Source organism: Rhinichthys klamathensis, unplaced genomic scaffold, assembly GCF_029890125.1.
Source record: "Rhinichthys klamathensis goyatoka isolate OS25496 unplaced genomic scaffold, OSU_Roscu_1.1 h1tg000251l_1, whole genome shotgun sequence".
In the NCBI taxonomy this organism is placed as follows: domain Eukaryota; kingdom Metazoa; phylum Chordata; class Actinopteri; order Cypriniformes; family Leuciscidae; genus Rhinichthys; species Rhinichthys klamathensis.
This window is the reverse complement of record NW_026606773.1, coordinates 512,040-540,000: the sequence shown is the minus strand read 5'-3', so window position 1 is coordinate 540,000 and position 27,961 is coordinate 512,040. Positions and strand designations below refer to the sequence as shown.

At 37.5% G+C, this 27,961-nt stretch overlaps 2 protein-coding genes across 4 annotated transcripts in view; one reads left to right on the top strand and one right to left on the bottom strand.

The window, feature by feature from the left end:
• The window catches only part of pvalb6 (parvalbumin 6), a 45,992-nt gene extending 31,722 nt beyond the window's left edge, over positions 1–14,270 (top strand). The window contains exons 2-5 of the mRNA XM_056266646.1: positions 10,908–10,976; positions 12,499–12,631; positions 12,892–13,001; positions 14,118–14,270. Of these exons, the coding sequence (XP_056122621.1) occupies positions 10,916–10,976; positions 12,499–12,631; positions 12,892–13,001; positions 14,118–14,143 (330 nt within the window). The 5' untranslated portion in view covers positions 10,908–10,915 and the 3' untranslated portion in view covers positions 14,144–14,270. The remainder of the gene's footprint in view (positions 1–10,907; positions 10,977–12,498; positions 12,632–12,891; positions 13,002–14,117) is intronic.
• Positions 14,271–15,184: 914 nt separating this feature from the next.
• baiap2l2a (BAR/IMD domain containing adaptor protein 2 like 2a) lies at positions 15,185–27,298 on the bottom strand. Of its 3 annotated transcripts, none has more exons than XM_056266641.1 (14): positions 27,092–27,298; positions 26,613–26,688; positions 23,582–23,668; positions 22,771–22,832; positions 22,577–22,648; positions 22,255–22,335; positions 22,032–22,163; positions 21,618–21,719; positions 21,419–21,470; positions 21,130–21,322; positions 19,251–19,316; positions 19,018–19,177; positions 16,845–16,885; positions 15,185–16,707 (listed from the first exon to the last, which is right to left on the bottom strand). In XM_056266641.1, exons 1-14 carry the CDS (start codon positions 27,143–27,145, stop codon positions 16,635–16,637), a joined length of 1,251 nt encoding a protein of 416 aa, XP_056122616.1. In that variant the 5' UTR covers positions 27,146–27,298; the 3' UTR covers positions 15,185–16,634. The 3 variants fall into 3 exon arrangements, with proteins under 3 accessions (XP_056122616.1, XP_056122618.1, XP_056122619.1); XM_056266643.1 differs by having other exon boundaries at positions 19,018–19,174; XM_056266644.1 differs by having other exon boundaries at positions 19,018–19,171.
• Positions 27,299–27,961: the final 663 nt, after the last annotated feature.

The window sequence follows — 27,961 nt, the reverse complement described above, 5'->3', positions numbered from 1 at the left end:
TTTAAGTAGCATCACAAAAGAAAACGTGCTGTTGAACTGATGTGGTTGCAGCCATCACAGCAATGCTAGTATGCATGACTTAAGGTGCGTCCCGATTCGCATACTTGTGCACTATTCTATGTTGTTTTGCAGTATTAAGTAGTGTAGATATTGCCTTACTTCTTTGCAAGATGTTCATTAGTTGTTGTTTTTTTGATAATGTTACTGATAATGAAATAAAGCAACATGGTGTTCCTTTTAACATAATTTCAGAAGAGTTTGCTTTCTAGATTTTCTTGTTGCAGTGACATTTATGCTGCATTACATGGACAATATTAGATAGTTTAATATTGAAAAACACACAGGCCTAGAAGTTAAAGAAATATTTATAGAAAACTGCTGATAAAGCCACATATTCAGAAAGTTTTAACAAACATGATTATTTGAATTGAAACTAATTAATCAGTCTGTAAATAATTATTAATTTAAGTTGTGTCTGAAAAGTGTTCCCTGAAGTAGCTTATGCATTCAACATTATATATTTTAATTAAAAGTTTTTTAATTAAATTAAATTAAACTTAATTATTTAAATTGAATTGGCTATATAATTATTTTGGTTAAACAATTATTCTTATCGCTGTTTTCATTTAAAAAAAAAAATAGAATTATAGTGTTTTTAAATGAGTGTGATTTATGTAACAGTCCCGTTTACGTCTGCATCCATAATTGTGTTTTATGTTTGCACCATGTAATTTACGGTCTGCTCCGAAAACCTTGACACTCCTAAAGTAGATATAGGCTACATCAAAAATTCATGAAGTATCGTGAAGTATATGCACTTAAAAAAACCGCAGCCGATCAATTTTAAAAGAAAGATAGAGAGAATCGCCTCTAGGAGAGAAGACTCTGTTGCTGCTGCTGACCTTCGTGCTTGTTTGTGAAGGTCCTCAAACTTGACCTTGCTTAACTTTTTTACAAAATGTGTGTTTACTTCCAGCAACATGTTCACTGCTATTTGTTGTTGATGCTTGTGCTTTCTCCTTTTTCCTTCATGATTTTTCTTTTATGTTTCTTATTCTCTCTTGATCTCTGAGACAGTATGAATAAAAAGCGTTTGTGAATGTGTGACTGTGTTTCTGTCTCTGAATACTGTATTCCCATTACAAAGCTCCCTGAGGCATCCGGTTATGAACCGGTTGCTCTGTGTCATGTTTTTGCCTGCATTGCGTGTGAATGTCTGAGTGAAAGAGAATTTAGAATGTTTCATTAGTTTGTTGTATTTTAGCTTCTATTTTATTCAGTGAGCCTGACTACAGCATGATCACATGGTCGCCTCATCTTCTGGACTGTTGATGGAGTTACTTTGAAACTAGCTTAGCACCTTAGCACACAATAGGCTTTTCATAATTAAACCAGCTAAAACTGAAATGTTAAAAGACAGCTTCACTACCAGCCAAAAGAAATTAATACTTTTATTCAGCAAGGATGCATTAAATCTATCAAAATCAGACTTCTTTTTCAAATACATTATTTTCAAATCATCATATTAGACTGATTTCTGATGGATCGTGTGACACTGAAGACTGGAGTAATGATGCTGAAAATTCAGCTTTGACATCACAGGAATAGATTTCATTTTAAAATATATTCAAGTAGAAAATGCTTTTTTTTATTGTAATAATAGTTCACAATATTAATACTTTTTTAATCAAATAAATGCAGCCTCGATGAGCATATTGAGACTTCTTTTAAAAAAAATCTTGCCAAACCCAAACTTTTGACCAGTGTAAGCCATTTTGGTATTTTTGACAATACACTAGTTACTAATAAGAAAAGTTGTTACTGTAAAAAGCTCCACACTTCTCACACACAATACATAGGAATATATTTTTATTATTATTTTTAATATAAATAATTTTATAAAACGTGTTCATCATGCAGTCCTTGTTGTGACCAACAGGAGTAATGTAGTATTAGTTTGATAATCTTGACAGATAGTTAGATTGTGACAGTATTCCTAAAATTACAGTAGTCAAAACCAAGTAACATTTCATTATTCTTGATACCACAGCAAATCCAATATGATATTAAACACCCTCTTTTATTAAATTATTAATGATAGAAATATAAACAATTAAATTAAAGTTATGGCATTCATTTTTTTTTATTAAACTAACATAGCTCCAAGTGTTTGCAAGTAATTACTGAAATAGACAGTCAGCAACAATAAACAAAGAAATAAATGAAGCGCAGTAATTAGGTTTATCATTTACTTGTCAGTATTGTACATTGAATACTATTAATTACATATAGACTGCGATATAGTACAATACTGTATAAAGATGTTGTTACATTTTTGTATCTGTTTGGTATCAGTGTACCAGTATTTTGACATCCCTGTCTTAGCTAATCAACAGGCTGGTTTGAGCTCAGATGGGCAGGTCTTGTCTGATCTGATCTGATCTGACGTGGTCTGGTCTGTTGGCATTTCTAATTGTCAGACTCAGTGTGCGTCAGAGCGAGATGGGCTCTGTAAAACACCAACTCAACTGTTTGAAAAGCATCTCACTACTCTTTACGCTCTGTTCCTCTCTAGCGCCGGACTGTCTTTTCCTCTCTTTCTCATGCACTCAGTGCCTTTGATGTCTCTCTAGCTCTCCCTCCTCATTCACTCAGTCGCTGCTTCTCCTCCCCTCGTTGTGTCTTCAGTGAGGCTTTAGGGTGTGTTTCCATCTGCTCCTCAGTTCAGTAGTCAGCGCACTGCCCAGGGAGTCACCAGTTCTAGTGCACTGAAACCATCCCTATTCATTAGAAGATTTAAGGCCCGTTTACACCAAGGGCGATAACTACAAAGATTCTAAAAATCATTCTCAATATTAAATAATAGCAGAGTTCACACCACAGCTATAACGATAACGGCGCAGAGAAACAATATCGTTGGAATCACTTTCAGAGCGATTTACGAGAACATTCATTAAATCGTAAGGAAGCTCCATGTTCTGAATGTTGTTCTAAGAACGTTTTCTCTCGACATTACGAGAACATTCATCAAGTACAAATTAAACCATGGACGTCCCATGAACGTTGCACTCAGAACGTTATATGATAACATTCAGCAAATAAAATAACACTAAAAGGACTTTTCCCGATAATGTTATTCTAAGAATGTTTTCTCTCAACATTATGAGAAGGTATTTTAACTGTTAACAACATTATAAGAATGTTCCATAAACATTATTTTTAGAACATTTTGTCCTAACATTTACATAACTTTGAAAGAACGTTAGTGAAAGTTATGGGAACGTTCCCTGTTAGCTGGGATTGCCTTTGCCCTGCAGACATACTTTTGTAAGTGCTACAGTGAGTTAAAAACAACTATTATGAGGTTTTGACTGAGACCAGAGGTCAAATGTATTTCAGATCAGGGCATTAAGGGCAGCTCTCCACATGGCAGACATAACCGTGGCTGTCATTGCCGATTCCTCCCTCTCGAGCTCCCTTTCATCTCCGTCTCTGGCAATCTTGACATTCCCTGGCCCTGGTGCCAGAGGGGCTCATGAGGGTTGACAGTTACGCCCAGCGATGCTGCAGGATTAGAGATGATTCTCCAGGGCCCCGGGGTCTCTCCGAGCCACAATGAGAGAGAGACAGAGAGAGAGAGATAAAATTAGCCCTCGGGAAGGGGAATTGGAGACTTTGAGGTGGGAGGAAAGGGGAAAGCCTTACAAGAAGAACGGCATCTTCTGGGAAACAAACAGCATGAGATATGAAAAACACAAGGAACAAAAAGTCTTCTGGGCTTGTAGCACCATCCCTTGCAATCCCTTGCAGATATAGAGTCAGTGCTAGTATACATGCTACTGAGACATATCATCCTAATTCACACACTTGTACTAAAAGTGATGTATTTTGCTTGTAATAATAAAATCTATCCTCTCTTGCAAGAAAATATTGTGTTTTGACACTACAGATCCCTTTGAGGGCTTGGAATACTGTGTTTGCGTTACAGTAGCCTATAAGGCCGGATTCACATATAGCGCCTAAAAACGCGTAGAAAACGCTGGGCGCGCCGCATTCTCCTTTTTCCAAAGCGCTAGGGCGGTTGCGCTCCGGTTGGTTCTTGTCACGTGACCTACTGTGCGCTTACGGTGCGCTTGCGGCATTCTGATAAGTTGAGATCTCGATGCGGCGCGGACGTGCATGGAAAAAACGAGCGCGTCGCACCGCGACCGCGCCGCTTCCATTATGAGCGCGCATACCGCGCGCCTACATTTGAAATAACGAACTTGAGCGCGCAAAAGACGCGATATGTTAGCGTACCCTAAGAGGACAAAAAGAGATTTCAATTGTTAAGAAGAGAGTGAAGAGGAGTGGATGAGGGTGGAAACAGAGAATCATTAAAGAGAGATCCATATCAAGAGACTGATGGGAGGGTGAAGAGAGATATCAAAGAATGACATCTCTGAGAGGGGTGTGAAAATTAGGATATAAAATCAGATATAACCCAGACAGAAACGCAGTATCTGGTACAGCAACTCGTACCAGATCTGGCCCACATCTGGGCACATGTGGATTCCACACGTACCAGATGTGGTTCGGATCTGGGCCGACACTATGTTGCTGTCTGAAAAGAGAGGAAGGGGTTTGTGTTGTGCAAGATCCCCCTTCCTCAAAACCTCATAATAGAGTTTCATGCAACACAGTCTCATGAAAGTGCGTATCTATACCACGAATGTCATTTCTCGTGCCATTTATACGCCAAAAATGGTTTTTGCGTGCATATGCTACGCACTGAAAACCCCTTGGGTAGGTTTAGGGGGGAGGGGGGGTGGGGAGTGCGTGCGTATTACACGCCATAAAGTGCGTATCATATGCACGCGAAAACTGCGTATCATACAGACGCAAAAAACATTTTTGGCGTATAAATAGCACGAAAAATGACATTCGTGGTATAGATACGCACTTTCATGATGAAGCTAAAAAGTTTGAACTAAAACTGAAAACAAAGAAAGGAAAGTGTTTAATTTGACTATTTTATCTTGGTATTATAATGTGATATGTCATTTGAAAGACATTAATTAACATATTCGTGTGATTTAGAATAAACAGCAAATTAAACAGCTAGCTAACCCTACCAAAAATGATTTTACCTGTCTTCAATGTTTTGCTAATTAAACTTCTCTGTGTTTTGTTGATTGCTGTATTAGCATGTTTGGCTTTGGCAGTGCAGCTGACATCCACATTAGACCTTCACATGCATTGTGCAGATATATCTCGCTGTATCAAACGTCATTGAGGAAAGTCAGCAGCCGCGCTGCGCTTCAGTCAGCAGAGCTGAAGCTTGTTTTTGCCCAAGCTGACCTCCAACTGATCCAGATCAATGGAACGAGGAGCCAGCTGAGAGCAAAAAATACAATCTGCACTTTCACTGCACACCTGCACATACTGCCGGGTATGTGGAAAATGACAATGAGGAGGGTTTTTTTTTTTTACTATGGGCAGGTGAAGGACTAACAGTCGGTCGAGGTAAAGTAGAAAGAAGCTGAAAGGACTGCTAAAAACTGCTTTTAAATGATTACGCCAGTCTGACTGTTACTTGTGTGGAAATTATCACCTTACTCACTCTTTAAAAAATAGTTCATCCAAAAATTAAAGTTTTGTCATTATTCACTCACTTCCATGTCATTCCAAAACAACTATTATATAATTGAAACTAAAACATAAAATTTTTTTTTAACTTATTTTATTTCAGCTAGTTGCAAAGGCAACATTTCTCATTTTCGTTTATAGGCTTACTAAAATAAGTAAAACTAATGAATACAAATGAATAAATACTGCATAGACAAAACTACTTAGACTACTAGACAAAACACAACAAAATTGTGAAAAATATCTAATTCAAAATATTAACAAAAACTCTAATAGTATATCAATTATACTAAAATAACACTGGTAGGAGGTTCACATTACTCTTCTATGAAAGTGAATGGTGACCAGTTGTTGCACACTTCAAAAATGACACCTAAAAAGTATCTTAACAGTTACCACATATGACTTGTGCATTATATACTGTATTTCAAGTCTCCTCATGTAAAGTAATAGTTGTGTATGAGGAACAGACTAAAAATTAAAGAATTATTCACTCAAATCCCATTCGCATGATTTAAATATGCACATTTACAACTGGTTATGAGATGACTGAATGTTCATTTTTGGGTGACTGTCCCTTTAAAAACCCTTAAGAACTGAGCAGTAGTCTATACACTTACTATCAAAGACTAAACTGTGAGTCATCTGCTTAGGAAGCGTTTGGTGAATGTGTGTCAATTAAAAATGTATTTCCAGCTAAAGTCATCTTTGATCTTGGTCTCTGTGTATCAGCTGTTGGCTTGGACTGAAGCTAGAGTCTAATGATGCAAAGCCAATCTCTGGATGACCGTTTGAAATAAGTATATCTGATAGTCGTAATATCTCAGTTGGATGTTAATTCCACCTCCTTTTTTTAACCTTACTTTATGAAGGGATATAGAGAAAGAGAATGGTAATGAACACTGGAGCCATGTGTGTGCAATCACTGAAGGCATTTTGCAGGATGCACTCTTAAAAATATAGGTTCTTTATTGGCATCGATAATTCCATTAAGAATCTTTAACATCCATGGAACAAAAGGTTCTTTAGATTATTAAAATGTTCTTCACACTAAAACAAAAATGGTTCTTTTAAAGGGGTCATATAATGCCATTTTTGTACAAGCTAATATGATTCTTTAGGGTCTAAATTAAAAGTTTGTAATATACTTTAATTCAAAATTCTCATTAGTATTGTAAGAAAACACTTAATTTACCTGGTCAAAAACAGCTCTGTTTTCAGCACGCCGTTTCAGTGCATATGACTTTAAATGATCATGAGCTTTGCTCACCCCGCCCCTCTGTTCATTTGTAACACAATAACACAATAACCATAACGCGTTGTTCAGTATAAACGTGGGATTATGAATTTGTTATGAGAACGTCATACACAATGTTCCCTCTAAGCTGCGCGCGTGCGCGGCCGCGCACTTCTGATGCCTCGGCCGCGCACTTCTGAAGCGGCGGCCGCGCAGAAAAGAATAAAATGCCACGCAGAGGACTGACGCGAAATGTGTAGGGAAATCCATTTGATTGTAGTTTAAGTGAGAAATAATTTCAGTGCTCTGGTCAACCGCTATAGAGTGAAAACTGGTGAATGCAGTTAGGTTTCATAGAAAGAGAACTATGTGAGCGCGTGTGATTGGCAGTGAGTCGTGTGTGCGGACCAAATAGCTCAATACGAGAGGCAACGAGAAACGCAAAGACATGTGAAATAAAATCACATCATAATCTTTTAAAGAATAGTGGTTTGATTAAAGTGTTGGAAATAACGGTTGATGGACACAGAACGGTAACAATTACACACCCACCCGCGTGCAAACTCAAAATACATCATTAGTTTAAATAGATGTTTTTGTGTGTGGGGGAGTTTCAGGGATGGTTAGATTATAAAAGAGTTCACATTCACTTTTCTTGAAAATATTTAGCTATTAGATCTATTTAAATGCTTCAGTTTGTTTTCATATTATAATAATAATATAATATGTAAACAAATTGAAGCATTTAAACTATATTATATCACTTAAGTTAAGTTAAAGCTTTATTTGCCATTTGTACCGGTACAGCTATACAGGTACATAGGAATTTTTTGAATTTTTTTATACTTCAAATACTTCAATTAGTTTTTTTTTTTTTATATTATATTATATTAGGCCTATATTTTATTATAAGCCTAAATAAAGAATCTCACAAGGGTATCGTTTAGGGCTCCTTGCCATTAAAAAGTTTGAAACCCCCTGCTAAAGAAAATATTGGAAATTCATAAGCAATAAACAATCATTTAACTTTGATGGTTTAATGTTTCCTGTACACAATTAATTGACTGTACAAAAACACTTTATGGTTTTCCCAAACCATCTCAGTGCAACAGCTTACTTTTCTTTCATACTATATTCTATTATTGTAAAGAATTGAACTGTCCTGCAGAAGATTTTGTAAATTATTTTTCATAGGATTTCTTGGTAAAGACTGTACAGCTAACAGCACTGTAAAAAAATATCAGGTAACCTAAAATGTGCTTCATTTAGTGACTTCTTAATTTGTTAATAAGCTTGTTTTTCGAAAATATGATTTAATACCAATAAGTTACATCAAGGGTCAAATAAAAATAGAAATGGCACATTCAAGTTAAAAGTTACATTTGAATGTTGAAACCATTGTGTCTCTACGTATGCTGTACAGGTCAGGTATAAAGAATATTTTTGCTCAGGTCGCCCAATAGAAAAAAGTTTTGCTCAGCAAGAAAAAAAATTAGAGGGAACATTGGTCATACATAGAAAACATGCCGTAATGTACCCTGAGTGCCTTAGACGCATTCATTGTGAAGCGTGCAGCTAGCGATTTGCAAAGATTAATATACTAATATAAAGTTTAATAAAACGTTACACTCACTTCCGTTCTTCTGGAGATTCAGCGGGAACACGAATATCTGGTATACGATCCTTTTTTCATGAGCAGCTTCTTAGCAAATCCAGCTTTATACTGACCCTCGTTTATAAGCAGTCTGGTGTGTGAAATGTTTCGCGCAAACATGAAAGCATTGACGTTGCTCGTGGGGAATATTCCCTTCGAAAACAAACTCAGGCACTGCGTCTTCAGCGGTTCGGATTTAGGAACATTAAAATGACTGCTGTGTTCGTTATTACACCCAAGAACAGAACACCACAATCGCTTAGACGCCATTCTGCTCATAGACAGTGCTCCAGCATATCAACAATGACCGCGCTGGTCCGCGCAGACTATGATTGACAGCTGGCTCACGAGCGAGGGCGGGTCTGTGTTGAAACCCAGCTGTCAATCAACAATCGCGGGAGGGGCGTCCGACCGTGTGATGTCACACGGTCGAACGGCTCTATTTGAGGCAGGGGAAAACATATAAGGAGATTACAGTTTTTTTCAATTGTTTACACGCAATTTTAAAAACCGGGTTTTTTTTTTTCAAAATATAATCACAATTAGCCAAACACCACACTCAATTTGCATAATTCCTAGATTGTTTGCAAAATGACACACTTCTGTCAAAACATACACACTTCAGTCAAAAGATATACACATATTTGTGAAAATGCTATTAGTTTTCATTTAACCAACACAGTCCTCAATGATCAGACACTATTGCAGCCAGTTTCACACGGCTGTGATAAATAAAAAACACATTTGTAAAAAAACTATTTTTAGGAAATAGTATGTGCTAGATTTTTGGCCAGACATTGTTATGTAAGGGATAATTTAGATGAAAAAAAAAATAGTGACAAACCCACAACATTCTTCATGATTAGTTTGAGATATAGGGAGAATGTACACAAATAGGCCTACTATAAACTTGCCAAGCACTGCACTGATTTCTGCAGACTCATATTTCAAGTATTTATTTACAGTATTTCTTACCATAATCAGTTACAGTAATCAACCAACAAAGAAATCAATGAAAAAAATAAAATCTGTAGACAAATTAAAATTACTGCATGAAGTACATACAGTTTGACTCTGAAGAAAAACTACTGTAAAAGCAACAAGAATACTGTAACTATTCAGTTACAGTATCAACCAGAGATTTGGTTGATCTCTTTGTCCAGCTTCCATCAGTGTCAGTCCATGGTTGATAACATGGTCAATAAGTGTTGCACGGATTTCTTGAGTCAAATTTGGTCCTCGTCTTCTTTGTTCAGGTTCTATCAACTCTTCAAGTCCTTCTCTACCTCTTCCTCTACCTATGCCTCTTCCTCTTTCTCCTTCTTCTCCTCTTCCTCTATCTCCTTCTTCTCCTCTTCCTCTACCTGGGCCTCCTCCTCTACCTCCTTCTCCTCTTCCTCTACCTCCTTCACCTCTTCCTCTACCTCCTTCTCCTCTTCCTCTACCTCCTTCTCCTCTTCCTCTAATTCCTCTACCTCCTGCATCTCCTCTTTGAGCTCCCCCTCTTATTCTCACTCTTCTTCTTCTTCTTCTTCTTCTTCTTCTTCTAGCTCCTTCCATTTTTGTTGAAGACAGGTGAACTCACCTGCTGCCTTTTATAGCACATCTGAGTGCGCGTTTTCAAATTAGCACATGTGTGCTTCCACACCTGGTGGATGTGCATATCCAATTCATTCATTAGTGTCAATGGCAAACCGGGGCTTTGTAATGACAAGGAAGTAACCTCACAATCCTTAACTGTGTCTAAGGTGTGAAAATGTGTGTAGAGTTTTACAAATTACTGTGTGTAATGTTTTGCAAAAAGGGTGAAGCTGACAACGTGCTTACAATTGTGCAAATCTAGGCTGGTGTTTTGCTCCTTGAGTGTAAGGTTTTGCTAATAGTGGGAAAGTTTTAATTTTAGTGTGTAAGCAATTGAAAAAAACTGTAAAACAAAAACACTGGATGGATTTTTTTCATTTTATGATGGTTGTGGACAGGCACTGCCAACACACATTTCAGTACAATCAACTTGTAAAAGTGCATGTACCATTATATGACCCCTTTAAGAACTGATCACTGAAAGGTTCTTTATGGAACACAAAATGGATCTTCTCTGCGAAAACCTCTTTTGAAACCTTTATTTTTAAGAGTGTATGATGGCAGATAGAAGCCTTCGAGATGTTTTCCTCTCTGATCTGGAGTTGGACCTGAGCTGTGGTTTCAAAGAATCACACATGTCAGATGTTTGGCATTCTCTCACCCCTCAACACACGTTCATAATTTATGACTTTTTGAAGGCCTTTTATCCATTCCTTCTCTTCATGATATCTAATGCATTGTGTCACTGTGTATTGCTTTTCTACTATACACTATATCATTGTTTTTTTTCTCTGCCTCTTTTTGCAGTTGTAGAAATGGCGATGAACAGCATCCTCAACCCTGATGACATTAAGAAAGCACTGGATGCATTTAAAGGTGAGTGTGATCCACCTTGTCATCCATGTGCTCTTACTCTAAAATATGATTTGAAAGACAAATAATATGATGATCTTTATAACTGATGTAAAAAATGAGTTTCAATTTTCTAAAATCACCTATTTCTTAGGGGCCATTCACACAAAACATGTTTTTGCATTGCACCTTTCCATACTTTTCCATAGTTTTTTATGTAAACATGCACTAGACAGTCATCTTTGGCCACTGTAATCGCGTCTCGCATCTTTTGCAGTGTCTCATGCATATCACAGAGTTGTGAGTTACAGCACTCAAGATAAAAGGTGTTGCATCTCACTTTTCTTTTTACGCAAAAACCCTGTGAACAGCCCCTTCTGTCCTTTTTTTGTAATTGAGAAATCATAACTGTAATTATTATTGCAGAGGAATTTGCTGTATATCAGCCAACATGCAAGGAATGTTCATCATATACTCACAATGATGTCATTTCTAAACCATTATTTGGGGTTTTTCTTTTGTGGAGCACAAACTGTCAAAATTTCAGGAACACTTTTTTTATTAAAATGAAAGTGAATTGGGGCTGAGACTGTTGAGCTCCAAAATGACACTTTAGCACCACAAAAGTAGTGTTATTTTAAGTAATTTGATGGAAAATATGCCACTCAACAGATCTCATGGCAATTCGTATGCAAATTTTACGATGTGGCTGATTCGTACGAATTCAAACGACCACACTCGTACGATTTTTGCAAAATTGTACATATTGCGGGTTCCCCAATTCGTATGAATTCGTGTGAATGACCTACCCCTGACCCCGCCCCTAAACCTACCCATCACTGGGGTTTAGACAAACCGTACGAATTAGCCACCTTTTACTCACTCTTACGAATTTGTACGAATTGGTCGTGAGATAGCGTTGGCCACTCTGCTGCATCAAACCCATCTAATGCCACAGCATTTGATTTAAGAGCAACAAGTTTTAGGGATACAACTTAAGGGTTCGTTAAGGGTTACGTTTTTCCTTTGCGTTCTTCGCTTACAGACGACAACATTGTCAAAACGATGCCCTTCACATAAACGGCTGCTGTATTATTCATGTCAGTCCAGTAGTTGGCGATGTCACTTTGTAAAGAAACACTATGCGCCTAAAGACCGAACACGTAATATACACATGCATATGACGTATTCACAAATTCATGTTTTTGTAGTTTACACGGAGAAGATAACGGAATTGTTTTCAAACTTTCACTTTAAAAAAACGTTTTCAAATGTTTGCATTTTCAATCCCCCCAAAACACAGTTGTCGTGAAACGGCCCAAAAATTTTTTTGTTCCGTTCGAAGCTTGACAGTCAGTCCCCATTCACTTTCATTATATCAAGAGAAAATTCACCATTTGTGTTTTACAAAAGAAAGAAAGACATATGAGTTGGGAAAAAAAATGAGGGAGAGGAAATGATTACATGATTTCTATTTTCGAGCAAATTATTTGTAGTTTCCAGACAAAACATCAGTGATTCTCTCTGTGTTTCGATCTTCTCGCAGCCGTCGGCTCATTCGACCACAAGAGGTTTTTTGAGATTGTCGGACTGAAGGCGAAGTCGGCTGATGAGGTGAAGAAGGCTTTCCATGTTCTGGACGCCGACAATAGCGGCTTTATAGAGGAAGAGGAACTTAAGTAAGATTGACACAATTTCTACACTACAAAATGTTTTCTTGTAACGAATTAACCCCCCGTGCCAGGTTGCACTGAAAGACAATGATATTGTGTATCGACGATAGCAAGATGGTCAAAAGCATCAGCTATCGGCCATATCAAGGGATTTGCGCTACACCACTGCTTGTAACCCGTAACATTTGTAATTGAAACTCTCTGGATAAAGGCGAGCACACAAGAGGTTTGAAAGGTGTTCGACTCGCTCGGTTTCCTCTCTGCAGGTTTGTTCTGAAGGGGTTTGCTACAGACGGGAGAGACCTGACCGATAAGGAGACCAAAGCATTCCTGCAGGCTGCGGACAAAGATGGAGATGGAAAGATTGGAGCAGAAGGTAAAGTGAAAGGAATATAGCCTACCGTAACACCAGGGGCGTCTGTTATCTGATTGATAGTTTATATTAAGTTTAGCAAGTAAAAGCCTTCGGGTGTAATTCTAAAAATGTCCCCCTTCAAGTTATGTTACACACGTTCAATTGCAGTCAAATCTTTAATGATTTTTATAAAGCAAACATAATATTAACTTTTATTTTGTTATTAAGATTTCCAGATAAACAGTTACTTGACTAAAGCAACCTATAGGTTTACCTGATTATATTTTTAAGAAAAATCCTGTTCAAATGTGAGAATCAAATATGATACATCAGGCTTTTGAAGAATGTGTTTTTTTTTGTCCATTTCTCAATCATAATTGTATAGTATAGTATTGCATTGCATTATATGTTTTGCCCTCACAATAAAAACTAGAGATTCGGTCATAAACTGATATTTAATTATTACTTTTATGCAAGAATTCTGCTACAATATTATAAACATCTTATTGATTTACATTACAAGCTATTATAATTTTATCTTAATTTTGGCAAAACATATCATCAACCAAATTCCATATTTTTTGCTTTCCTCTCAAGTATAAGCTCCATTTTCTCATTACGACTCTATTCTATACTATACAATATATGAGCCATAAAAGTCTGTTGTATCAGATATGATACTCAACAAAAAACACATATTCAACTTTTTTATGTTTTATCAAATGTTTAATAATCTGTTCCATTTTTTAAATAATAAAAATAGATTTTTCTGACTATTATTTCACAAGTCAGGCTTTGCAGGGTTAATTTCAAGTAATGGTTCCCAGTGAGGGAGTCAAACCCTGCATCAATGAACTGCAATGTTCAATCAATGAAGGCTTCGAAGGCTTTAAAAATAACTTTTTCATAAGGTAATTTCGCCAATATGTGATTAAACTTGGATTTACACAAACTGACAACTGACTAGATTTTAAAATTCTTGTCTCGATTTCTTTTGTATTTTTTTATTGCACTTACAACAATTTTAGTCACAGTCTGGAGCCCTTAAGGACATGATGCTTTACTAAACCACATTATGTAGCCTATACCTTTTTCATCAAAAACTACTAATAGTTTCTCTATCTCTTTTTGTTTCAGAGTTTGCTGCTCTGGTTCGTGAATAAGTGATACAGACTCTTGGCCTGTTCATACCTCATGACCCCTTGACCTCGACCTCAGCCTAAAATGCCCCTGAAGCACAGACGCACATACACACTCACTTAAGCCCTGGGTATACTTCGTTTTCCGTGTTCCGCGCATAGTGGACTTTGCTTTCAAGCGCTCAACAACACTCACTCAACACGCTGTCACCAAAATTGGGCTGTGCGTAAACAGTGTGCGTGGACGTCTGCGGAGCCTCCTGATGACGAAAATTACGTCACGCAGACAGTGCGCGGACCATTGCGGAACGCGGACGTCCGAAGTATGCTTTGGGCTTCGCACACATGCTTGCACACCAATCCTGAGGACATGACCAACACACATACACAAATCTCCCACCATCATGCTATTTATTTTCCTTTTTATACAAAAGTGAGTGTTTCTGCTATTGTAGGCTATAGATCGAGACCTTTAACTGGGAAAACCTCATGCCATCAACATGTAGATATAATAGAAAAGAATATCCTCTCCATCGTCCACTATTCTTTGTCTATCTTAATTTTCCTTGAATCTCTCCCATTGATCTTTCTCTCCACTGCCCCCCACTCCAAACTCTCTGGTAACAGGCTTCTGTGAAACACACCAAAAGAAGAAAGAGGTCAAGTTGTGAAAGAAAACAAAATAAAGAGACAATGCCTGAAGAGTTCCAGTGTGAAATAAATCTGTTTGTGTTCTCTCTTTTCTTCTATAATTAGTCAAAAGTACAGTATGTCTGAAAGGGTTGCGAAATTCTGAATCTATCTATCTATCTATCTATCTATCTATCTATCTATCTATCTATCTATCTATCTATCTATCTATCTATCTATCTATCTGTCTAAAGTTAATATTTCTCAGAAGAAAGCTAACGTCACAATCTGGAACTAAAATGGTTTGTGAAAAAGTGGCATTGCTACTTTTAGTTAGTTGCTCCCTAACACAGCAGGTGACTTTGTCCCTCTCAAACTCTTATGATGCTCAAATTGAAAATTTTCAGAGAAATTGACCACTTCAGAGACACTGAATCAACTTCACATTATTTTATTTGTTCAGCAAACAGATCAAGATGTGAAGAATCGTATGCATATTTCACAATATCTACAGGAGAGAGTGTACGTGCGCCATGTATTTTCCCAGTATCCGCTGGTTGAAGCATAATAGACGTAAATCACCATGATATAGGCACATATTTCTGTATTGAACTATTAAATTAAACCAGACAATATTCTCAAAGAAAAATAACATGCTGATTAGATGCAAGACATTCCGAGAAATGGGCTCGACACCGCAGAAGGTCACGCCAATTACTGTCAAGGTTAAAATGAACATTCACTTTAGAGGCACTTAAGCAGACAGAACAGCCAATTTAAGGGCAGCTTGTAATTGGGCACGTCAGATGAATTAACTGAGCCGAGAGACAAAGTTCAAGCACAGAGCAGGAGAGAGAGACCGATAGTCGCTTATCAGAGATGCCGGGGTTCCAAGAGGTCAGACCTCATAGAACTGTAGTTAAACCAGCCCAAATGGCATCAAGCATGACAGTATACAAATATAAAGTGCATTTAGAGGACCAGTGATGCTTTAGGAAGTGTTTTTCTTAGTGCAAATTATATACAATTATTAGAAGATGTGAACGATGAAAAAGACACTTGTTTCAGCACTTAAAAGTACTTGAGCTGACCTGCATTTACGTTTCCTGGTTGGTCAGCACAACTACAGCATAAAAAACCTGCTGCATTTTATAATGGACTGGAGGAAACATGGACAACAAGAGAACCAGGAAGTGATGTCATGTTTGAAAATACACAGAAATGACCACTGGTAAAGTGGCATTAAATATTTGGACACATAAGCCACATTTAAACAATGTCATTGCATTATATGACAATATCAAACCAAGTGGATTTAGTTTAAAGAAATAAATTTTTCACTTAACAATTTCAAGCCATAAATTTCACAAAAAGAAAGGTTTCAAGTGATAGGTACACTGTTCCAAATAAAGATAAACAGTGTTGTGAAACTTTCTGCTAATCGAATGTTGCAACATGTCCGTAGGTATTGTGATAATCTATACCCGTTTACTCTGAGAAGAACTGGCTTCATACATCCACTAAAAAAACATCTGCAGTATTTGTTTGTATACGTCCCACCACGAAATTCATGTATTTTAAGTGTGACAAAGTGTCCAAATACATTATGGGGCCACTCTATATATAAGAGAGTTATTAATTGTTTGTTGCTGCCAACCCTCCAACAGCCTGCAGATAAAGGTACATTTTCTTATACTGTGCCTGATTTAATGGACTTTTAAAGACCAGTCATAAATCATTGTTGAGTCGCATTGTCTTAAATGTGATGCTTTGTACTGATTATGCTGGAAAATTAATGTTTTTTGAATATGGCTGAACAATATATAGTCAAATGTGGAGCACTGATTAGCTGTTGAAGAATTGTTGCCATTGGTTGAAATATCTTTCATATGCGTGGAGCTGATCTGTCATTGGTTTTGGTGGGTTTCAGCTTCACGGTGGCAAATGGATTCGTGCCTCTGCAAAAACAGAGAATGAAATTATGTTAAATAGAAAAATCTGCAATATAGATGATCTCTTATTGGTGCTGAGGATGCGAAAAGCATCATAATTAAAGGTTAAGGGACATGAATATAAAACAGGTGTTTTTACCGACCTTGGAAAAAGGTCTGGTCGAGACTCATATTGATCTTGTCTCTGTCGGAAACAAAATAAGACATGTCATTAAGTATTGCTGATTCTTTAAAAATGGTTTTATACTATTCTTACAATTAGTATGCAAAAAAGTCACAGCAAAACCACACAAATGTAATGTTTTCTCCTAGAGACTGACCTTGAAATCAAGGGTCAAACTCAAACCAAAAGTGAACTATAGTGAAACTAACTGCTCAGTTGCATCAAAGGTATAAAACAGATGACCCCTTCCAGCCCATTAGATTTTATTTTGTGGCCTCCGATAATAAATAAAGATTATTTAAGTATGTTTTATAAGAAAATATTCTATTATCAGTCTATTTAAAAATGTCATGATTAATCCAATGTGTTACCTACCATTTCTTTGTAATTATTTGTGTAATTTACTATCAAAGTGAAAATTCAAAGTAAATCCTACACCAGTTTTTTAAGTACACTTTAAATTTTATATATGTTACAATAGAATTCTAACGTGAAAATGTCATACTTCCTTTCGCATGAACATAATATTTTGTAATTATTGAACAACAAAACTGAGACATCGATGCGGAAGTCACTATATGCAGTACATTATTATGAATGTATTAATATATTGGACAAAATATTCAACTTACAATTTATAAAAATCATGTTGGTTTATTGTTCAGTTTCGTATATAATGAATATTAAACATTATTCCCAACAACTAATTTTATGGTTTAATTGGCTTCATCACTCTGTCTCCTCTCCACCAGTAAGCTGGTGTGTGGTGGGCGTTCTGGCGCACTATGGCTGCCGTCGCATCATCCAGGTGGATGCTGCACATTGGTGGTGGATGAGGAGATTCCCTCCTCAATGTAAAGCGCTTTGAGTGCGAGAAAATCGCTATATAAATGTATTGTTATATTTTTATTATCATCAATTAAAGTTTTTCCTCTGTCCTCAATATCACACCTGTTAGTATTTTGTAAAATCCTTTTATCTAACAAAAGCCACATTATCCTCCAGGAGATGACATCATTATGGAGGGAATTTGACAGCACATATGTTGGTGAGCAATGGATTTGTTCAATTCTGTGATGTCTGTGGTTTTTGGTTATTACACTAAAGCACTCTCTATCCTGTTTGATAAAATCAATTAAATTAGCATGATGATCAACATGGATGCTGTCATGTAATCCAACTCACTCCCTCACTGGTGTGTGTGTGTGTGAGAGAGAGAGAGAGAGAGCCAACCAGAACAAATGCAACAGGAAACAATAGGCTCATATATAACTGTTACTCTTTGCATCAATGTTGGTATAGCAGAGGATCACACCAAAGCATGCATGCACACACACACACACACACAAACAGGCGCACACATCTTTGTGGGGACTCTCCATAGGCGTAATGTTTTTTATACTGTACAAACTGTATATTCTGTCCCCTTATGCCCCTATCCCTAAACCTACCCATCACACACAACTTTCTGCATTTTTACATTTTCAAAAAACATCACTTAGTATGATTTATACGCTGTTTTCCTCATGGGGTCCCCACAATGTAGGTGATTTCAGGGTTTACTATACTTGTGGGGTCATTTGGTCCCCACAATGTAAAATAAACATGAACACACACACACACACACAGACCGTCAGCAGAAAGAGCTGCCCCCCTGCAGCCACCAGAACGAAGGATGCGGTGTTGTGGAGAAGAGAACTTCACCACAGTGCCCCTGCTGGCCACAGTAGGAACTGACACTTAAAATTCAAAGTCAGCCTGCTCTCATCTCATCTACACATTTACATTAGCTTACAGTCGGTAATCTCTCCAGGGATTTAAAATATTCTGAACATCAGCAGATCTTAAAGAAACCCACGAACCACATCAGAATTTAAAACACACTCAAAGGATTCCTACATTACAGTCACTGCATCTTAATCTTTACTTAAAGACAAAATGTTTGCCTTCATAAATTTAATCAAAATGTAATAACTTTACCTTTCCAGCTGAAATCAAAAGATTCTTTAAACGCAGTCTAATAGATTGCTGATGGATAAAATCCAGCCATTTTAATATAATGATGAATTAATTAATTAATGAATAATTTAAATTTTTTAAATTAGATTTTTTTTGTTCAGATGTTGTTGTTGTTGATGTTTAACAGGTCTTACTCTGTTTTCTGAAGGGGTGGGAGTGACAGGCCTGGAGTTTCTAGATCTGGTTGATGGAGAAGGTGGCGGAGGAGGTGCAGGCGGAGTTATTTGTTGGCTGCTGCTCACGGTTTGGTCGAGGAGGTTACTCATACTGCTGCTGCTTCTAAAAGAACTGCTACTGAACAAAGAATAATGGTTAAAAGTCATGAAATTGAAGAAATAAGAAAGTAGAGAAAGCAGTATCGGCTTACCTGGAGACAGGTGGCCCAGGTGGTTCATTCACGGGGCCTACATAAGCAGCAGGGAACCAGCCTTGCCTAAACAATGCATATCAAATGAACAGGAAACAAAATCAGGTGGTCTGTTTGAACATGAGATGTTTTTAGAGTGTTATTGAGGAGAATAAAGCAACTCTCTTTCAAAAATGGACATTCATGGAGTTTGAACACCATCAAAAGTAAAGACGTTCGAGTCTTTAACGAGAACTAATCATTCTCTTAAGCAGGTAACTGGTTCACAGAATCGAACTGAATCAAACTTTAGTCCTGGATTGATGACACAAGACACACATTTGAAGGAGCACGCACGCTCCCTGAGCAGCACCGAATGAGCTAATGTCCAGATGGGTTATTGAACCAAAGAACTGGTTTGAAATGAACAAATCAAACCTACAGGCAGAGTTGAAAGTCAACTTTTTCAGTCATGTCCGACCAAGGGCACCACTGGAAACACCCTACCCCAACAGTGCACCTGTGTCTGACTCAAAGGCCCTGTTTACATCTGGTATTAAGATGCATTTTGGTCGATCGAATCACTAGTGGACGATACTAAATACGGTGTAAACGGGGGCTAAAACATTATGAGCTTGTCCACTTTCGAAGACTTCCAGAGGTAGTCGAAAACACATTTGACCGGATTGCTTTCATAGTGTAAACGCTCATGTGGTCGAATGTGTTCGAACAGTCAAAAAAAGATACTCTCCACTCTCCGCCTACTGACCTAAACATTATGGGAAGCACGCTAGCTGGATGAGATTTAAACTTTGTCGGCTGGAGACCCAAATTGGGTTTGAAGACGAAAAACGTACCAAGCACAATGTTCTCTTGCCATTCCTGATTTCAAACATTTAGTCTTGCGGTTGTCAGAGAAGTACTGAAAGCTGATGATCTCCATGTTTTTCCATCATCTCCAGTCGCGTTCATATGTAAATTGAGTGAGCTTATTTTGTCCATTAGATCGAAAGATCTAAAAAAACACATTTACCCGCCCATAGATCCTCCCCTCGAAGAAATCAAGACAGAAGTGATTGAAAGTGAACAAAAGAGACGGATTAAAACACCAGGTGTAAAAGGGAATGTGTCTCCCTCGTCTACTTGTGATCCGATCAATTATTATTGATAATTGCATTAATACCAGGTGTAAACAGGGCCAAAAAGAATCAAATGAGCCGGTTCTAACCGTCAATGTTTTTAAAGGTTATCCTCTGACTGTCAGTCCAAATCTGATTTTTGTGCATTTCCGATTGGAATCTGATCATATGTAGAACGTGTGACTGTGAAGGGCAAAAAAAGCACATGAAATGAGATTTTCACAAATCAGTTTTGAGCTACATTAATGTGTGGTTTGAAATCCTATTCAAATCGCATTTCTGGAAATCTGTTTCAGTCTGACCACCCTAATCAGATTTTGCATGATTTATGTCACTATCACGGCATGTAAAACATAAACATGTCAGATGTTGTTATAGGAAACATGCTTAAAGTCGCTGCAGGAACAAGGTTGTGTTGTTTGCAAAGTGCCGGATGAACAACAAATGACAAAATAATGGAAACATTACAGTACGGAATAAAGCTGTGCATAGTTGAGCAAGGTAACCCCCAATCGCTCCCCGGGTGCCGCAGTGAATGGCTGCCCACTGCTTCGGGTGAGTGTGTCCACGGTTTGTAGTGTGTGTGATCAGAGTACATATTCCGAGTATGAGTTACCATACTTGGCCTTGGCCTTCACGTCACTTTACTTAAGTTGGATTCGAGAATTTTTTTTATTTCAATTTAATGCTCGACCGGACCAGAATCAAACAGCCCTAATCAAAAGTCTAAAGGTGAGGATTAAGGTGTCAACTGCTCTCACCGTCCAGAGCTATCAGAGCATCCATACAGCCAGCCGTTCCTAGGCTCTTTAAGGAGCAGTGTGATGGCTTCTCCCCGAGAGAACGGCAGGAGGGTGGAGTTAGCATTGGGAGGGTGGGGCACCAGCGCCCGCATCACTTTACCACCAGCCAATCCTGAGACGGAGTTGGAACGACTGGGCTGAGGGGAGGGGCCTGCGATGAAGGGGTGAAACTGTCATATTGAGCACAAAAAAAAGGGTATAACATTCTTCAGACGTTTCGTCTGATGTCAGAATAAGGTCTCCACACCTCTAGAGGGCACCGTTCCCAGCGGCTGCTCTGCCCAGCGGTTAACATCAAGCTGACAGAACGACATGGTAACATGGGGTGAGTTTAAACATCCACATCTATGAACAGCATCATCATTTAGGGTCGCTTAGTGCCATTAAATATAGTATCATATGATTATTTTTTAATGTGATTATTGTGTCATTATACTGTATCTCACAATGTTGTCCTCCAGTCGTGAAGGAGTACGTGGACGGGATTCTCTTGTGTGATTCACCAGATCTTTCCACCCCTCTGCTCTGTTTTGCAGGCCGCCCCCTGTCTGTGGGAGGAATAACACAGTCAATGTTAATCAGACTGAACACTTTGCATGAACAAAATCCAGTTACAAGAAATTTTTAAAAGGTGGGAAAAAACAATATTCTAGAAAATAACTTTTATGTAGCATAAAACAGGTTTTTAAAGTCCCCTCGAAAATTGTGTAAATAAAAAAAGTTAATTTTTTACTAATAATAAGCTTTTACAATAACACCATTAGTACATTTCAAGCACTTTTGACAAGTTCTCCTTAATAATATCTACATATTACTTTGGTTACAACTCAAAGCAGCACATTAAGCAGCAAGACATTAACCTTGTTCATGAGATATGCAATAGACTGGGTGAGTCCGCAGTGTTTCTCAGCCAGGAATCGATATCTTCTTTCTTCTTCATTTAATGCGTCTTTCTGACACTCTCTGAGAAAGTGCACATACTCGCTGCCATCCTAAACACAAACATCACCATCATCATTCTTTTTTTTTTATGAGAATTTACATCTAAAGTGCCATTTGGGAAGGGTCACACACTGCTCTCACCTGTGGGACCCCTCGCCTCATCTGTCTCTCCAGTGCTGTTGCCTGGTTTCTCACCTCCATCTCATAGCGCCTCCTACTGCTCTGGAGGAGAAAGTGAACCACATCAATATATATATATTATCTTAGTTTCAACATTCAGATTCTTTTTAATCAGCTTATCCGTTATGAGTTTTGAGAACGTTGAAGGAAGGAATCCTTTATTAAGGTGCTCATCGTAAGCTGTCGTTATAATTATAATAACAAGCAGGTGTTTATGCAGGTTTTGTTTTCTTAAAATGCACATTTTCTTGTTTGCATTTACAATACAAAATAAAAAACTCACCGATATGTAATCTTTATCTAGTCTGACATTGTTGTCCATCTCTTGAAGGACCTCGGAGTGGAACCAGCGGAACTGAATCAATCAGACATACTCATTAAACATGGGATTAGCCGTACAGACAGTCTAACAAGTATTACGTCAACAACGTGAAAGATATAAAAAGATGGGTCAATAGAGGAAGGTCTGTAACACACCACTCCCTCCAGCTCGTTGGTGAGTCTCCTCTGACTGTCTGAGATCTGTATTAACACATCACCTGCAAAACAAACACACATTTTATTTATGATCTTATTACAGCTATTGTATCTTCTGGTTGAGTGTCTATGTGCTGAAGTATTACCCTCTAAAGGTTGCACTGCCAAGCTGACGTTATGTCATCATTTATTATTTAACATCACAGAGGAGGTGCAGTTATCTGATATTGACTACAAAACTGACACACACACACACACACACACACATGCACATACTGTCACACCATCTCTCTGTGGCCATAAAATATGATTCATAACAACAAAAGCACCATTGAAATCTAATGGAATTTTTCCATTAAACCACAACAGGGTGATAGATGTCAGCCATAAATAAACTCTCTCTCTCTCTCTCTCTCTCTCTCTCTCTCTCTCTCTCTCTCTCTCTCTCTCTCTCTCTCTCTCTCTCTCTCTCTCTCTCTCTCTCTCTCTCTCTCTCTCTCTCTCTCTCTCTCTCGTGTAAGAAGGTTCTGGGGAAGAACAGAGTGCCTTTACAAGAGCAAAGTGCAATATGAGTGTTTGAAGGACACTGTCTCCCTCCCAATTTATCACCCTCAATAAAAACAAACTCAAAACTCTCTTTCTCTCGCTCTCCCACACTGTCCCTGTGATGGAAAGTACATATTTATCAGAAAAAAGAAAATGAACTGTGTATCGAAAAAATCTCTGACTTTGACAGAAATGTGTCCTGCTGTAATTTAAAAGTAAAAGAATGTGAAAGAAAATGAAATGATAAGAGGAAATAAAAGCTTACCTAGCAAGCGCGATGACATAGTCTGCATGGCCTGTTCACCCATCTTAGACAGAGCATTGAAATAGGCCTCACTGGTGACGGCAAGGGCTGTAGACACACACAGTTTGATTCATTTACCATGGTAAGACTGATTTTAACATCTTTTCACAGTAATAATATCTGAACATCCTTTAAACAAGGTGAATTTACCTAAAATAAAATATTAAATACATTTTCATTCAAGAACTTGTTAGACAGAGAATATGTCATTAAAGTTAGGGTAGGCAATTTTCTGGGCGGCTAGCAATAGCAAGCTAGCTTTGAAAGCATGAGATCCCACCCCCACTTCAGAGCGTCTCCAAAGACATGCCTCCTTCAAAACACATGAACGCACACAGCAGAGTCTGCAAAGCGTCACTAGAGATGACGTTAAATTACCTCATGTCTCAAAGCACATAACATTACAATAATAATGAACATAAACAACTTCAAGAGCACTGACCTGTACCACCTGACTTCTTCAGATTCATTTCAACGTTGATAGTGTTGACATGAGAAATATGTCTATAGAAAGCTTGAAATGTCTACCTTTATTTGGTAACTTAATCGCGCATTCAAACGGACTCTCCCCTGCCTGTTTGCGTTGTCGTATGAGCGCATATATTTCTCCTAGCCAATCAGCGAAGATCAGGCTACGTCACTGATAGTCACACCATGGCATCTGACCAATCAGAAGTTGCGTGGAGCATTTCAAACTTCAGTGTCGTTCCGGATATTGGAAAGTAAGGTTATGCGCTACTACCTACTCCCACATCAGCGCTAATAACTTCAAAACAAAAAAATGGTAAGTTGATGAAACTCACACATTCTATGGTTGAATAGTTGTGCAACATGTTGAGATAGGTGTTGTTTGCACATATTTCTTGAAAGTAGTGACATTTGTGGCATGAAAAATGGTGAGACCATATTTGATCATACGCCCTGTTCACGTAAGATTAGCGCAAGTGATAGGAAGACCATATTTAGACACACGCCCTATGAAAAGCCATACTAGGGTATTTTTTCTACAAATAATGCATTATTACCACAGTCTATGATTATAATGTAGGACGATAGTATTTACTAGTGCATTGGATGTTATCACAGGTTTGAATAACATTATAAAGTGAACCAAAAACGTAACACATTTATAGACATTTTCAAGCCATATTAGATATTGAAATATGTGTGGTTTTGGTCAGTTTTATGACCTTTATAACAGTTTTTAATACTTATAATGATATTTTGCACTTCTTATTATATATTTACATATATTATGACAGATCAGTCCAATGTTACTCAATTATTTTTCTTATTATTTATATTTCAGTAGATCTGCATTTCACTGTTACTCAACAAATTACTCAAACTGGGCTTGATATTGACTCAAAAATGTACTCTCTGTTCTTTGCAGCTATCTAAGCGAATCTTTTACGGCAAGAGGGAGACAGTTGTGCCAGCCCACCCCAGCATTAGTGATGATGAGGGCTCTGAGGAGGAAGATGATGATGAGGCAGACCCTGTCTTCCTCCCACCCACCCACAACCTAGACACTCCAGGCCAGAGTAATATAGGCCCCTCTGCCAAGAGGTGTAATTTAATTTAAAATGTTCCTAATAATAATTTAAAATGTTCCTAAATAAATATTTTGTATGTTTGTAACAAGTTTATGTGTTTTTATTATATTTTTATATATACACTTTTTAAGGAAAAAAAATTTTACCCTAGACTGGCGAGGAACCATATATGGTAACTTCATTGCCCTTGATTTCCAACCTAAAAAAAATATATTTTTTTAAAAACTCACAAATGTTTAGAAGTCTTATAATATCCTCCAATAACACTCTATGGTTGAAATTTAGAATTTCCAAGTATTTCAATGAGTGCCCTATAAAGGGTTAAACAAACCAATTCAAATCGAAAAGAAAGTTGCATTTCTCTCTAGGCACGTTCACTACTGCGGAGATGTCAAGGCAGCATCATCAACTTCATCTTCACAGCCGACACTGACACAGAAAACACTAGTTTATTAATAAATAATTCAAATGTCTCCTCGCTATTTTTTGCACCGACACATTCATAATCATTAGGCTACTTTTGCTGGTGCTTTGCGACACGAGCGTGGAAGAGGCTATATTACGTGTATATATATATATATATATAATTAACGCTCATTATAGTTTAGTATTCTCCTCAGTATATATTTAAGTAATTAAATTAATATAAACGTGCGGTTAGTCGACAAATGGCTTAAATGAACGACTACTAGTCAACAAGAAAAATATTTAGTCGGGGACAGCCCTAATAAATAGACATACATAAATCCTGTAGCTCTAGCATATATAGGCAGGTGGAGCTGGGGAAGGTGGAGGGTTTCAGAGGAACTCTGATAACGTGCTGCAAGACTACAGCAAACACTAAACCAGATTTAAATGTTGAGCAAGCAATCTCATTGGCTGCATAATCACCAGAGGCCAATCAGCTTGTGCCATGAGGTAATGGTTGTTTGCAGAAATCATGTAAAGGACCTATCAGCTTGCGCCCTCTAGAGTTTCATGAATGATCTAGATATATCACACTAAATTTATGATTTTGAGGACTGGTATAAAGTAAAATATATATTGTATAACCACCAAAACACTATAAAAAGCTATGAAATCACTTTATTGGTTCTTTAATCAATTGGAAGATGACTATCAAACAATCGGAATGTTGTTTGATAGTCATCAAGTTTTTTATAGGAACAGACACTATCAAAGCTTCTGACGTACATATGTCAAGTTTGCACAGTTACCCTGGTGTTAGTGAAGCTCAAGACTCATAAAATAGACAGTCATTAAACAATGATGTTGAATGAGCCAATGGCGTTGCAGCAATGCTGACTTATTATCATCAATGACAACCGGCAGGCCAAAGTTCAGCCACTCCACTTTCTTTCTTCCTCCTTTCATCTGTTTCAGTCTTACTTGCTTGCCTCACTCAACCTCATTCATTCTTTCTCATGTTGACTTGCCTTGGAAAGCCTGAATGTAGCTGTTTCCCAGTGCCACCAGTCTCTGCAAGCTTGGGTTGAACTGCTCCATTACGCTCTGAGCGGGTGGACAAGCGAATTTGAGAATGACAGTCTGATAACCGATCAAATGTCAACACATTTTGTGACTATATGTTACACCACATCAATCTATCACCTTGGTTACAGATTACTATTTGTCACAACAAATTTTCCCATCTAAAAACCACTTCTGAACAAATATAAATAAATATTTTATTTAACTTAATATGAGCAAATTATATGAAAAAAATAAATTATATGCTTCATGCTGAATATTTATAGATTTATTATAAAATTATATAGGCAACATTTCTGGACAATATACATATTTGTATATACATGTAAATAAATGTCAGTGTATTTTATTACACATGTTCTACTCAGTTAATAGACATGTGATTGTGCAATCCAGACTCAATTGTGAGAGACTTCACGCTTACCGTATAAATGCCCAGAGTGGTGCGGTGCAGTTGATCACTGTTTTGTCCTGACATCCTGATCTGTCACCGTAGCACAGCAAACAAATAAATAACTTCCACTGACTAAAAAACAAACAACCAGACTGACAGATGACCCACTGCTGATCTCCCCCTTGTTTCCAGTGTCCTCTCTTGTCTTGTCCTGTTTGTGAGTGTGAGTGTTTGTGTGTGTGTAAGAGAGAGAGAGAGAGAGAGAGAGAGAGAGAGAGAGAGAGAGAGAGAGAGAGAGAGAGGGGGGGGGAACAGTGAGCTATTGTCACCCATGTGGCCTGTGAATTATTGAACAGTGCAGAGTAATAAAAGTGTGACTTAGGTTAGACACCTGCCGTAAACACTGCACACCAGAGATAGGAGGAGACAGGACTGCTGTTGTACCGTCTTAGCATTTTTCTCAGTGCAGTGATCAGAAACCTTTGCAAGTCCCTGACATTATTTAGCTACATTTATGCATTTGGCAGACACATTTATCCAAATCGACTTTATATTATGTTGCAGTTGCTATATATTATGTTGTCATTATTATTATTATAAAAAATAGTTCACATAAATCATTTTCATTGTGACAGGCCCCACAAATGTTTTATACAAACTTGCTTGTGCTTGGAAAACAATTATAGTCTTTAACATCACTCATATACTTCTTTATCCCCTAAGCATAATCATATATTAAATTTAATATATATAGAATTTATTATTTTGTGTTATCATAATGCATAGTGTCATTATTGATGATGAGGATGATAGTTTAATATAATGGTAATAAAATAAAAGTAATAAAATGAAAAATAAATTATATATGTAGGCTACTAATATTTATGAAACTGGCCGCCC

Coding starts and splice junctions, on each gene's coding strand:
- baiap2l2a (XM_056266641.1), bottom strand. CDS start 27,145: ATGTCAGGACAAAACAGTGATCAACTGCACCGCACCACTCTGGGCATT. Junction 22,833..23,581: donor TATGTCATCGCGCTTGCTAG/GTAAGCTTTTAT, acceptor TTTGTTTTGCAG/GTGATGTGTTAATACAGATC. Junction 22,649..22,770: donor CCAACGAGCTGGAGGGAGTG/GTGTGTTACAGA, acceptor TGATTGATTCAG/TTCCGCTGGTTCCACTCCGA.